Source organism: Bison bison, unplaced genomic scaffold (genome assembly GCF_000754665.1).
Source record: "Bison bison bison isolate TAMUID 2011002044 unplaced genomic scaffold, Bison_UMD1.0 scf7180017864533, whole genome shotgun sequence".
Taxonomy (NCBI): Eukaryota; Metazoa; Chordata; class Mammalia; order Artiodactyla; family Bovidae; genus Bison; species Bison bison.
Window position 1 is genome coordinate 17,221,321 of NW_011495082.1, and position 13,253 is coordinate 17,234,573.

Below are 13,253 nucleotides of genomic sequence, written 5' to 3' on the forward strand. Positions count from 1 at the left end.
CCAATGAGTCAGCTCTTCACATCAGGTGGCCAAAGTATTGGAGTTTCAGCTTCAGCATCAGTCCTTCCAATGAACACCCAGGACTGATTTCCCTTAGGATTAACTGGTTGAATCTCCTTGTAGTCCAGGGGATTCTCAAGAGTTTTCTCCAACACCAGAGTTCAAAAGCATCAATTGTTTGACGCTTAGCTTTCTTCACAGTCCAACTCTCACATCCATACACGACTACTGGAAAAACCATAGCTTTGACTAGATGGACCCTTGTTGGCAAAGTAATGTCAGCCACTCTCAAACTCAGATACTTATCAATGTTGGAAATTATCCACTGTACTTACTATCTCTTCCCACAGGAAGGAGAAACTCTGAGAGCCATTGGCCTTTTATTGCTTTTACAGCTTGTCTCTGACACTTGGTAAGGTTTCAGTAACTATTGTGCCAGTGACAGGACGGCCATGGATTTCTCCCAAGAGTGTGTTTTACAAGTGGGCGTGGCAGATGGCCTTGCCTTGTCCTTGGAAGTTCCCACACCGGGGCAGCCTGGAAAGGACGCTGTTTTGGGAGGCTGGCTCCCTTCTAGTTCAGTCTGAAAGTCTACCTATCAAGGGGGACTCTCTCATAGGAGAAAAAGCAGAAGGTGGTGGGAGGAAGTCAGGAAGGTGAAAGGGATTTGGATTTCTTCCCATTTTAAATGTCCTTTTTAAAATTGAGATTTGTTAATACTGGATAAATAGCCCCAAGAGAATATCATCTTAAGAAAATGGTCATCCCATGGAAGACAACTCTCCCTATGTATCTGACACTTTTCCTAACCCAGAGCTAGCTGCTTTATCTTTGCATGGCCTTCTTAGCGGATACCACCCTAAGTCTGAGGCTGGTAGGCTATATAAAGAGGTGGATTCCAGGTAAATATCAACAACCTGGTTTAAATGCTGGGTCTTCTCTTATAAATTATATAATCTTTAATCCTCATTTTCATATTTGGGAAAAGGAGGAAGTTGGTGTAAATTAGTTCTCAGTCTTTTCCTGCATTCACAAGAATTTTAAGTTACGGTCCCAGATGGGCTCTGAGAAACCATTTGTGAGTACGCCGCGCCACCTACTGGGAAATCTCTTAAATTACAAAGTAAGGTTGCAACGAGGTGCAGTATTGAAACCTCGAGCTGAACTGAGTCCAGACTTTATTGGAAACTTGGAAATCCTCTGTTATATCGATTGCACATATTGACTCATTCCCTGCCTTCTGAATGCCACGAGTATTCTTCCACGATGTGGTATTCATTTTTTCCATTCCTGTGAAATCCGCAAATGACACAAATCTTAGTTACTATTTCTTATGTTCACCTCTCTCTTCCAGGTAGTTTGCAGGGAGGCACCAAACTGGGGACGAAAGCCCTGGGAAGGAAGTCTGGAGTCGTGGAAAGACGGAAATACCCTTTTGGGCCAGGAAGACGTGAGTTTGCATCTATACTCACTTATCAGCTACATGACCACAGGCAACTTACTCAGGTGAAAGTAACATGGGTCAAGGGGAGGAAATCTAGCGGTTGACACTCTGTGTCGGACCCTGTAATTGTTGGTTTACATACTTAATTTAATCCACATAAGAGTCTAATCAGGTAGACATTATCACGTCCCGTTAAATGTTGGTGGCCCACTGCTTTTCTCATCTTATTCTCTTTTCCTGGGTTACCTAGGCATGATCCTAATTTCAGTGTGTACACGTATAGCAGAGACAGACCCCTGATTGCAGTGGGTTAGGAAAGGGAATGAAAGAATGTGGTGCTAGACAACTCTTCCCAAGAATTTGCCTTAGAAAAGGAGATGAGGGATAGAAAGTTTGTCAAAGAAATGTATGTTCGAGAGAGCCTTCTCTACCTCCCTCAGGATAGTATAGACAAGCATGCCTTTAGACTGGGAAAAAGTGAGTTTAAAGATAGAAGTGAGGCCTGTTCTAGCAAGGGAGATGCAGCCTCCCTCTAAGAGGCCTGTGTCTGGCAGGCAATTACTTCACGGCTGCGTCAGCTCCATGGACTGCTCCCTGCATCTTGAAACACGCTTTTGTCTGGGCTCTGCAAGCATAAAACTCCTTTTGGTCTCCTTTCGGTCCCATTGGCCTTTGTGTTCGGCCTCTGAGGCCAGACCCTCATCCCTGTGCCAGACTTCTGACCAGCTCTGCCCTTGTTCCCGCAGCTTTGGCCTCAGCTCTCTTCTATTGGAATTGACAGTCTTCCTAGCGGACCTCGACGTATGGTGCCGACTCCACATGCACATGGTTTCATATAGAACATAACTGAATCTCTTGGTCTGATCTCTCCTCAGAGCTCCAGGGTTCCATCCCCTCCATAGGGTCACCTGGAGAGCTACGTGCACAGAACCATTGTGCTAACAAGCAAGAGCATAAAATACCATCAGAAGTCAACTGTATTGTTTACTCCTGCGGTCCATTCAAGCCCATTCAGCGGGGCTGGTTTTCTTCTGCGTCTTGACACAGTTCAGTTCAGTTCAGTCGCTCAGTCGTGTCCGACTCTCTGTGACCCCATGAATTGCAGCACTCCAGGCCTCCCTGTCCATCACCAACTCCCGGAGTTCACCCAAACCCATGTCCATTGAGTCGGTGATGCCATCCAACCATCTCATCCTCTTTCATCCCCTTCTCCTCCTGCCCCCAACCTTTCCCAGCATCAGGGTCTTTTCCAATGAGTCAGCTCTTCACATCAGGTGGCCAAAGTATTGGAGTTTTAGCTTCAACATCAGTCCTTCCGATGAATATTCAGAACTGATTTCCTTTAGAATGGACTGATTGGATCTTCTTGCAGTCCAAGGGACTTGAACTTGTCTTGAGACAATTCTAGGGCAATTCTTTTATTTTTTCTGATAATCTTTAGTATACTTTAGTATACTATGAAAGTCATTATAACATTGGGCACTGTAGAGCCAACTGACCTTCAAAGCCTGGACTCCAGTCTGCTTCCCCTTGCCTGCACTTGGGGTTAGAGCTTAACAGCCTTTGAGAGTGCACTGTGAACATAGCGGCAATTTTGGAAGAGAGTATTATCTGCTTTCTTTTCAAAGAAGGAAATCAAAGATTAGCAGCTGACATTTACAAAAGAATTCAAGACACATGGCTAAAATAACTGATCTTATTTCATGCTCCAAAGTTTCCGCTTTGTTCAAAGTGAAGTCTCTCATACTACTTTGTGCTGCTCAGTCCCTTGGAGTCTTCCCCCAACACAGCAACGTAAATACGCCGTGACGATCAGAATTCCTGAAGTAGAGGCAAGTACTTAGAGTACAGCCGCTTTCTTCTCTGAGATCTGTGGGGCCAGTGTGTCCAGCGTCCTCCAGCGACCCCCCTTCCCACACACACACCCACGTGTGGATTCTTGCGGACGTAGGGTCACAGAACAGAACAAAAATTGGCTTGTTCTGCTCTGATGGACAGAGAATGTTCCCTTTCTCTTAAAAACCTAGTTGAGCATTCTGTCTTATCCTTCATAAAGTTCATTTTCCTCTGCTGGTATCAAAGAGCTATATATACCCAACTTTTAGGGTAGATGGCATGTAAGGTAAATGGATCCACCAGTTATTCCTCTTTTTCTGTATCTCCAGCCTTTTTCTCCTTGCTTGACTCCACTTTCAGAATCACTCACACTTAAACTGGTATCTTAGAGCTTAAAAAAGAATAACAAAACAATTCACCCCTCACATTTCCTTCCTTTTCAGCTGTCACTGGAATTGCCCTTTTTTTTAATGTCAGACTGGTTCATTAGGACCAACTAAGAAACTTAGAAAAGCTGGAGTGTATATAAATGCCTCTTTGAAAACATCAGAGAGCCTATAAGATAGTGAAGAATAATGGGGCTAAAACCTAGCAGAAGATGAGCCCAACATTGGGGTCACGTCTATCTGAAGGGGTGAAGACATTGAGCAGAGATTTCAACACGCTCGTGGAGTTCAGACCCATCAAGGAGGAGATCTTGATAAATCAGGTTCTGGGTTAGAATCATGAAGACCAATCTCGGGAATCAGAATGAGTGCCAAAAAGACCACCTTCACAATGTCTGAAGGTTGCTTAAAATTCTGAGACAAAATTGCAGAAATGGCAGATGATGGAAACAGGCATCTGTAGGGGATCCTGATAAAGGATGGACTCAGCATGACTATGATTAATATGTCAAAATATGAAACGCAGGTTTAAACATTTCAGCATGAACAGGAAACTATAAACAAATAATTAAATGGGCACTAGAACTGGAAAAATAATTGCAGAAAGTAAGGCCTTTTGGAGATTATTTGCTATCAAACTAGACAGAAGAAGTTCAGGAGAATATATACGGAATAGAGCACAAAGAAACAATTTACACTGAGAAGTAGAATATTGATTGTATGACATAATACTGATAATATCTCAGCAGATTTACAATCTGTACAGAATTTAAGCATATGACAACACAAACATATTACTTAAGACACGGTTGAATCAGATGCTGTGATGTCCATAAAATAGTTTAAATAGTAATCCATATTTGATTCTAGAAAGTCTCAATGCATGGTGTAATATTTTTGGTAATCACTAAAAGAACAGTAAAAGACTTAGTAACTACCAAGTTAAGTGGGATCCTGTGTGTGTGTGCGCTAAGTCGATTCAGTCGACTCTTTGCAATCTTATGGACTGTAGCCCGCCAGGCTCCTCTTTCCATGGGATTCTCCAGGTAAGAATACCGGAGTGGGTTGCCATTCCCTTTTCCACAGGATCTTCCTGACCCAGGGATCGAACCTGTGTCTCCTGCACTGCAGGCAAATTCTTTACCACTGAGCCACTGGGGAAGCCCAAGTGGGCTATTTTTTTTTTTTAATTGAAGGATAATTCCTTTACAGAATTTTGCTGTTTTCTGTCAAACCTCAACATGACTCAGCCATAGGTGAACCCCTGTCCTATACAGTCAGTCAGTTCAGTTCAGTCGCTCAGTCGTGTCTGACTCTTTGCCACCCCATGAATCGAAGCATGCCAGGCCTCCCTGTCCATCACCATCTCCCGGAGTTCACTCAGACTCATGTCCATCGAGTCAGTGATGCCATCCAGCCATCTCATCCTCTGTTGTCCCCTTCTCCTCTGCCCCCGATCTCTCCCAGCATCAGTCTTTTCCAATGAGTCAACTCTTTGCATGAGGTGGCCAAAGAACTGGAGTTTCAGCTTCAGCATCATTCCTTCCAAAGAAATCCCAGGACTGATCTTTAGAATGGACTGGTTGGATCTCCTTGCAGTCCAAGGGACTCTCAAGAGTCTTCTCCAACACCACAGTTCAAAAGCATCAATTCTTCAGCCCTTAGCCCTAAGCTAAAATGTTACATCTTCAAGAAGGAATTCATTGTATACTCCTGTGTCATCTATACTAAACCCTCCATGTGAATCTTGTGTCAGTTGTGAACTTGTGGCTTTCAGCTCCAAATTCACCCCCGAGTACCTGCTCTGCAATAATGCACGCAATTTCTCCCCCAGGTTTGTGTTTGTGTTTGTTTTTTAAACAACAAGCGCATTGTTTTCTCAGTAGAGGGCGACAGAGGAACATTGCAAGGGGAAGGGGTCTTCTGCTTTTTGCAGCTGCTGTGGGTGGGTCTGCAGTTTGAGTCGTGGACCTCTGGGGAAGCTCTGTCTGAGCTCTTCACCCAGGACACGCTGTCCCCGGTAGCCTTGTGGCCCTCGGGTGACGTGATGCAAACCTTCCCGTGACCCTCCCCATGGGGACACCCCTGCCCACCCGGGGGCCCTGATGCCCTCCACTTGCTCACTTCCCCTGCTCCTGCGGTCCTCCCTCAGGGATCTCTCATGCTCCGGGCTCCCTACTGGAGAGGCATCCCCAGCTCCTGTGACTCACCCAGGTATCAGCCGCCAGCTTCAGTTTGCCTGCCCCGTCTTGGGCTCCACAGGCTTACTTCCTGTTTGCTCTCTGACTGCAGACTAACTACCTCTGTCTCAACAAACCGGCGAGCTGCTCTGATAGCCGGGAGCTTCAACTACATTTCCTATGGAGAGCCTTGGAGAGGGCTGCCCTTTCTAGGTCTGCCCTTCCTTGAGTGCTCTCTCTTGGTGACACAGAGTTTTCTTAGAGTCTATGTATGCATGTGGGTTAGTCGCTCAGTTGTGTCCAACTCTTCGCGACCCCATGGACTATAGTCTATCAGGCTCCTCTGTCCATGGAATTCTCCAGGCCAGAATACTGGAGAGGGTTGCCATTCCCTTCTCCAGGGGATCTTCCCGACCCAAAGATCGAACCTGGGTCTTCTGCATTGCAGACAGATTCTGTACCGTCTGAGACATCATGAAAACCATATTTATATGAAACTTCACTTTTTAAATCTCTGTATGATTGCACCTCTTGTTTGAATTCAGACTGCTGCAATTCTCTTCTCCCATCCCATAATTTTTCTTACTGCACCAATCACAATTGCATCTTTATTTGTGGGTCCATTTCCTCATGTCAGTCTCTTCCACTGATACAAGCAGAAACGGAGCAATAACAGGAGCTGTAAGTACACTCAGAGCAGGCATCGTGTCTTTTTTTTTTTTTTAATTCCCAGTGCTTAGCATAATGCCTGGCTCTTAAAAAGCACTCAATAAATATTTGTTGCATGAATGAATACTGTATAGCTGAGTTGATTTTCTGCTAATTTAATCTGCTGTGTTCTTATGATGCCCCCTTAACTCTTCTCAGTCACTGCAATCTACCCTAAAGATTATGCATGATGTATTCTGGAATTCGTTGCATTGCAAGAGATCTGATTTTGGCCCTTTGTAAACAAAATAAAGCCATATTTTTATATTCTCCCATTTCCGTGTTAAACCTATTGTGGTGGTGATGCTTCCAACTGCAGTTACTCAAGATGCGTCTTTTCTTAGCTGTGTCCAAACTCACTATAAGATGCATATTTCTTTTCCAAACAGGAATAGAAGTGGGTTTTTTTTTAATCTATTTTAATTCTAACCACTCTACCACCACCCTTTTAATTTTTCACATAAATTCTACCCCAGGACTCACACACGCATATCCCTACAGGGCCTAGTGAGTAATTTAAATGACTGGGCTCAGCGTGAGGAAATGAGCAGGAGTAGGGATTATGGCAGATTGGAGAGCACATGCTTCACCTGAATGCATTTCATTAAAAAATTTATGAAAACATTGTGCGAGCCAAATACAACATCTGCAGGCACCACTAGCTCCGTGATTGCCCCTTGGTTAGATTGAACCATTCTAAATCTCAGGAACTAGGAATCTTAAAAGTGTGAGATGCCTGACATGAGGTTGCTTTACGCATTTGTTTTGCTGAAGAAGGCCATTAAAGAAAAACTGGCATCTATTAATACTACTGTCACTGCTTCACAAAAGGAAACAAAAATCATCATTACTGGAGGTGGGAAGCACACACCATCAGGATAAACCTTCCAGTCCATGGAAGAACAACTGGCAGGCTTGCATTATTGTTCCTATGACTATAGGTGGGAACGAACTTTGCTCCTTCAGAATGACCTTGACTGCTTACAAAAGAACATACAGTTTCCAGGGCCCCACTCAGGAGGTAAGGGGGTGGGAGACTGTTTGCATCTGTACTTTGGCAAACTCGTCAGGGGCTTCTGAAGCATACCCAGGTTGGAACCTTCTGGTCTGTTCCCCTTTCATACTCAGAATACAGAAAGCAAGCCTTCTCACCCTGATTACAGAGAATCTGATTTTCCTGCACTGGAGGGAGACAGGGTTTTTGCAAAGCAGCTGATTGGCTCACATTGCCTTGAAAGGCAGACACCTCCTGGTCTGTGTCACAAATAAGTGATCCACAGTCTAGAAATAAGAAGTATTCACAATGATTCCACATGCAAAGTCACTCCCTATTTTTTTTAAATGTATTGATTTCTTTATATACATATAGATAGATCTATTGAGAAGGAAATGGCAACCCACTCCAGTATTCTTGCCTGGGAAAATCCCATGGACACAGGAGCCTGGTGGGCTACAGTCTGTGGGGTTGCGAAGAGTTGGATATGACTGAGTGACTAAGCACACAGATAGATATATAGATATTCCTTACTACGGAGAGGAATTAATGTCTTTGTTAAAATATATAAAATACGCCCAAAACCCTTAAAATTAAGAAACTAGGGCAATATAATTTTTGGAGAGAAGCCAGTAGGGCAGAGGACATAGGAAGCAGTGGGCCCTCTCTTGGACTGGGCAGCTGTCTGCCTCCCTGGAGGAGGCAGCCTCTACTCAGCTGGAGACTTTTAATTGGACATTGGAATTTCTGTGCGAAATCTCTGAAATATATGATGCTTGCGTGTGATTTAAAAAAAAATTAAACCACATTACATGTTGCTGTTGTTTAGTCACTAAGTCGTGTCCAACTCTTGTGATCCCGTGGATGGTAGCCCACCAGGCTCCTCAGTCTATGGGATTTCCCAGGCAACAATACTGGAGTGGGTTGCCATTTCCTTCTCTAGGGGATCTCCCCAACCTAGGAATCCAAGCTGCATTTTCTGCGTCTCCTGCACTGGCAGGTGGATTCTTTACCACTGAGCCACCAGGGAATTGCATGGAATATTGCATGGTGGTGGTGGTTTAGTTGCTAAGTTGTGTCCGATTCTTGTGACCCCGTGTGTAGCCCGCCAGGCTCCTCTGTCCATGGGATTCTCCAGGCAAGAATATTGGAGTGGGCTGCCATTTCCTTCTCCAGGGGATCTCCCCAGCCCAGGGATCGAACCTGGGTTTCCTGCACCACAGGCAGATTCTCTACTGACTGAGTGCCCAGAGAAGCCCTGGTGTTGTATTGCATAGGGCAGAGAAAACCCTTTGCCCACAGGACACGGCCTGCTGGTTGGTTGTTTGCACTGTGGGCTAAAGTCACCCCAAGTCCCTTTCCCAGACCCACAGGCCCAGGCCCCACCTCAGACTTGGCTGAAACACGGGGAGGACTAGAGCTCATATTCTGAGAACATTCCCCAGAAGCTTTCAACCTTTACCTACGGTCAGAAACCGCTGCTCTACGGGACCCTAGGTGAGGAGATGAAGTATATTCTCAGGTCCTCTGCTTCAGAAGCCTGGCCGACACCAGCCCCTGTTACCTAGGAAACAGTGCCCGCACACGCGGGCCAGCGAGGTGTTAGCTGTGCTTTGCCTTAGTCGGCCTTGATTTCTCTAGGGCACTAGGTATATGGTTTGGCTCTTATTTTCTTGACTTTGATAAGAGAGTTTTCACAGAGCGTCTGAGAATAGGAATAAATGAGACAGAAACTCATGCCAGCCTTGATTTATGCAGCCACAGAGAAAATAAATTACACTCCTCTGAACCTCTGAAGAAGGAAAAGTTCTTTAGAAGTCACAGGAGAGAGCCCTGTTTCTAGAATCCTTCACCATGCGCAGGACCTGACAAGACAATCCTTTGCTAATGCACCCACCGCACACCCCAGAGTTGCATGTTCTTACGCACTCCAGCCCTCCACCTTCCCCTTAGTTCACCTTCTTGTGTCTGTAATACTGGAGGCAACCGTCATTCTTCAGCACAAACCACCGCTTCCTCCAGCCCTTCATGAACCCGGAGTGCGTCCTCTTATGCAGGTAGCCGCGGCAGGCGGGCCGGGGGGTGTTGGGACAGCGGCTGATGTCAGATCCCACCACCAGAGTCAAGAGGTCTGGACCTGGAGGGGTGAGTGTGAGATAGGTGAATGATAGACAGCTCACTCGGCTTCAAATCTTAAACCAACTGCAAGGACTCTTGCTTTCCAGAAGGAATGGATGAAAAAGAGATTGTAGTTTCCGTAAATGGAATCAATGAAATAGAATTCTACCACTGGAATGGATCCAAGAGTTCTCCAGTAATGAAACTCTCAGGTCAAATAGGAGAATGAAAACTGGGGAGGCCCAGTGACTTCTCTGAGAACCTAGAGCTCATAAGTTCAGTTCAGCCACTCAGTCGTGTCTGATTCTTTGTGACCCCGTGGACCACAGCAGGCCAGGTGTCCCTGTCCATCACCAACTCCCAGAGTCCACCTAAACTCATGTCCACTGAGTCTGCGATGCCACCCAACCATCTCATCCTCTGTCATCCCCTTCTCCTCCTGCCCTCAATCTTTCCTAGCATCAGGGTCTTTTCCAGTGAGTCAGCTCTTCACATCAGGTGGCCAAAGTATTGGAGTTTCAGCTTCAACATCAGTCCTTCCAATGAACACCCAGGGCTGATTTCCTTTAAGGGTTGAATCAAATGTGAGATCTGGGTTACCTGGTTCTAAGACAGAATTCTTCTTCTTCAATCACATGGCCTAGTTGGGTCTGATTATGGATGACTTGGGTCTGCTCATTCTGTCTGTAACAACAGCAAGCTAAGTATTGAATGTATTTTGATTTACATCCAGAGAAGGATGATGGGTGATATTTGGCTTTTCCATCTCACTTTTATTCAGGATGATTAGCTTCTTTGATCTGTGTTAGCTAAAGGGAGGGTCTGAACCACTGCCAATGTATGTTGCCAATGTCGTCTCTGATCAAAATCAATTACTTACCTTTGAACTTGACCGGAAGTCTAGGAGGCTTGAAGCATACATGTCTTTTACCCTATCTTCTTGCCAACCTGGATTAGTACCGAGGATTGGACTCAGAGCTTTCAGTGCCTGACTTTCTTAGAGTGTCCTTCTTAGACTGTCTTTCTTACTCCTTGCTTCTTAGAGTGCTTGGACTTCAAGTCCCCTTTTCTATGGAACTGGTTTGGTGAAGAGCTTGAGAAAAATTGTCCCTGTCCCTGATAACATGAGGTCAGTGTCTACCAACTGTGCTTCGATGCTGCCAGCATGAACACAGACTTTCATCATACGCCTACCTCTTGATGCCGCAAGAAAATTCTCTGAATGTCACTCAGATAGACAGCAACCCTGACATGCTTTGAAGACTGCAAATGGGGTATGACTTCATTTACAATTCCTCTGAGATGGAGGCCACATCCCTGAAGGGGGACATTTGGCCTTGGCAGCGCTGACTTCATCATGATGTCTGACATTGAGATTACTGATCTGTTTAGAGCTGTCTATGGAAATGGGGGTCAGTGAGGAGACTCCTCTTATATAAATGACAAGCTCCAACCCAGGGGATCATTCCTGGCTGAGCCACATGGCCCTGAAAATAAAGATCTGTCCCAGAAAGGCTGACACAGTCTTAACTTTAGCAGCACGCAAAGCACCTTGGTAATTAAATAACTCTGTGTGTCAAGAAAATTCTTCATTGCAATGTAAATACATTTTAATTTATTGAACTGCCCTTAAGCTCCTGTCAAAAACACATCCAGAAAAATTAGAAGAAATGCTCCAGATTGACCAGCAACCCACAAATGTCTTTGTCTTTGGACTCTAGTCCCCAAAGAACTGTACTCCTGGACTAATATGCATAGCTGATACATCTGCCAACTTATTTATGTGCTGCCACAGCGGGCCGCCCCTCGAGGTCATTTTCCTCTTGCTTACAAAGACTGCATATGGGTTTCTCTGATACCAATCAAGCTAAACTTGAGTTTCAGCTGGCCCAAAACATAACTTGGTGCACCAGAAAATTCTCTCTGGGGCAGGGCTACAGATGGTCCTGCCGCACCATGGTGTCATTATATTAGAAGCAAAGTATTTCATGTTCACAGTTAGGACATGCGTCTGATGTTTGGGGAGTTACTGAGTTCCAAACAGCTGTTAGGTGGTGGTGATGTTATACTCTTTGCAGGTCCATACTGGGCCAGGAGGACCTGGACCTGACATTTACAGAGACATTAGACTTTTGATGTTATCTTCACATTTGATTATTCATACACAGTTATTTTAATGTGTATGTTAAAATAATTAAATATTAGGTTTGTTGTTCAGTCGCTAAGTTGTGTCCGACACTTTGCAACCCCGTGGACTGCAGCATGCCAGGCCTCCCTGTCCATCACCATCTCCCGGAGCTTGCTCAAACTCATGTCCATTGAGTCGTGATGCCATTCAACCATCTCATCCTCTGTTGTCCCCTTCTCCTCCCACCTTCCATCTTTCCCAGCATCCGGGTCTTTTCCAGTGAGTCAGTTCTTTGCATCAGGTGGCCAAAGTATTGGAGTTTCAGCTTCAGCGTCAGTCCTTCCAGTGAATATTCAGGATCGATTTCCGTTAGGATGGACTGGCTGGACCCCCTTGAAGAGCATTTCTGGAGGAGGAAATGGCAACCCATTCCAGTATTCTTGCAAAAGTAAAAAAATGTTCAGTACAAAGAATTAAACACTTCTGGTTCTGCTATTATTTCTTTATTAATTTACTGGATGCCTGAAACATGTCAGTGTCCGAGTTCAGAGCTTCTGAAGCTAAGTGCACACACAAGTCACCCAGTGGGTTTCTTAAGTGCACATCCCCATTCGGTAGGCCTGGGATGAGGCCTGGGATTCCGGATTTGTCAGAAGCCCTCTGATAAAGCTGGACCACAGTTGAAGTGGCGAGTCCTGACAAAGTCTCGGCTGCTGAGAGGCTCTGTTCATGAGCACAGTCTGTCGGCAACCAGCACGCTTCTGCCTTTCCTTGACTCTGATTTCGTTTCCCTGGATGTGTTCATTTTCACCCCCAGTACTTTGCAACAACAGAATCATGAGTTCCACCCCCCTCCTCACCCCTGCCATTACTGCTTGAGAGCTTGTTTGGAGATTCTAGCAGTGGCGCACTGGAGAAGGACATGGCAACCCACTCCAGTATTCTTGGGCTTCCCTGCTGGCTCAGATGGTAAAGAATCCACCTGCAATGCGGGACACCTGGGTTCAATCCCTGGATTGGGAAGATCCCCTCGCAGAGGGCATGCAACCCACTCCACTGTTCTTGCCTGGAGAATCCCATGGACGGAGGAGCCTGGTAGGCTGCAGTCCATAGGGTCCCTAAGAGTCGGACACGACTGAAGGACTTCCCTTTCACTTTTCACTTTCATGCATTGGAGAAGGAAATGGCAACCCACTGCATTATTCTTGTCTGGAGAATCCCAGGGACAGAGGAGCCTGGTGGGCTACAGTCCATGGGGTCGCTAAGAGACGGACATGACTGAAGTGACTTAGCAGCAGCAGCAGCAGCAGGGGCCCGAAGCCACTCATACACCCTTGATGCGGAGACTGATCCTGCCTATCGGGGATGGTCCTCCTCTTCGACAAGCGCGCGGCTCCAGGAGGGACACACACGTGAGAGAGGAGGGGACACTGGCCAGGCCAGCCCGATCAGCCCCAGC

The 13,253-nt window shown here is 45.8% G+C and overlaps 1 protein-coding gene across 3 annotated transcripts in view; it reads right to left on the reverse strand.

The window, feature by feature from the left end:
• LOC104982561 overlaps positions 1-13,253 on the reverse strand; it is a 126,597-nt gene that overhangs the window by 53,569 nt on the left and 59,775 nt on the right. For 2 of the 3 annotated variants that reach the window (XM_010831986.1, XM_010831987.1), the window contains one exon: positions 9,507-9,685. In XM_010831986.1, the coding sequence (XP_010830288.1) occupies positions 9,507-9,685 (179 nt within the window). Of the gene's footprint in view, positions 1-9,068; positions 9,686-13,253 lie in introns of those variants that run through there. The other variant, XM_010831988.1, reaches the window with a different exon arrangement.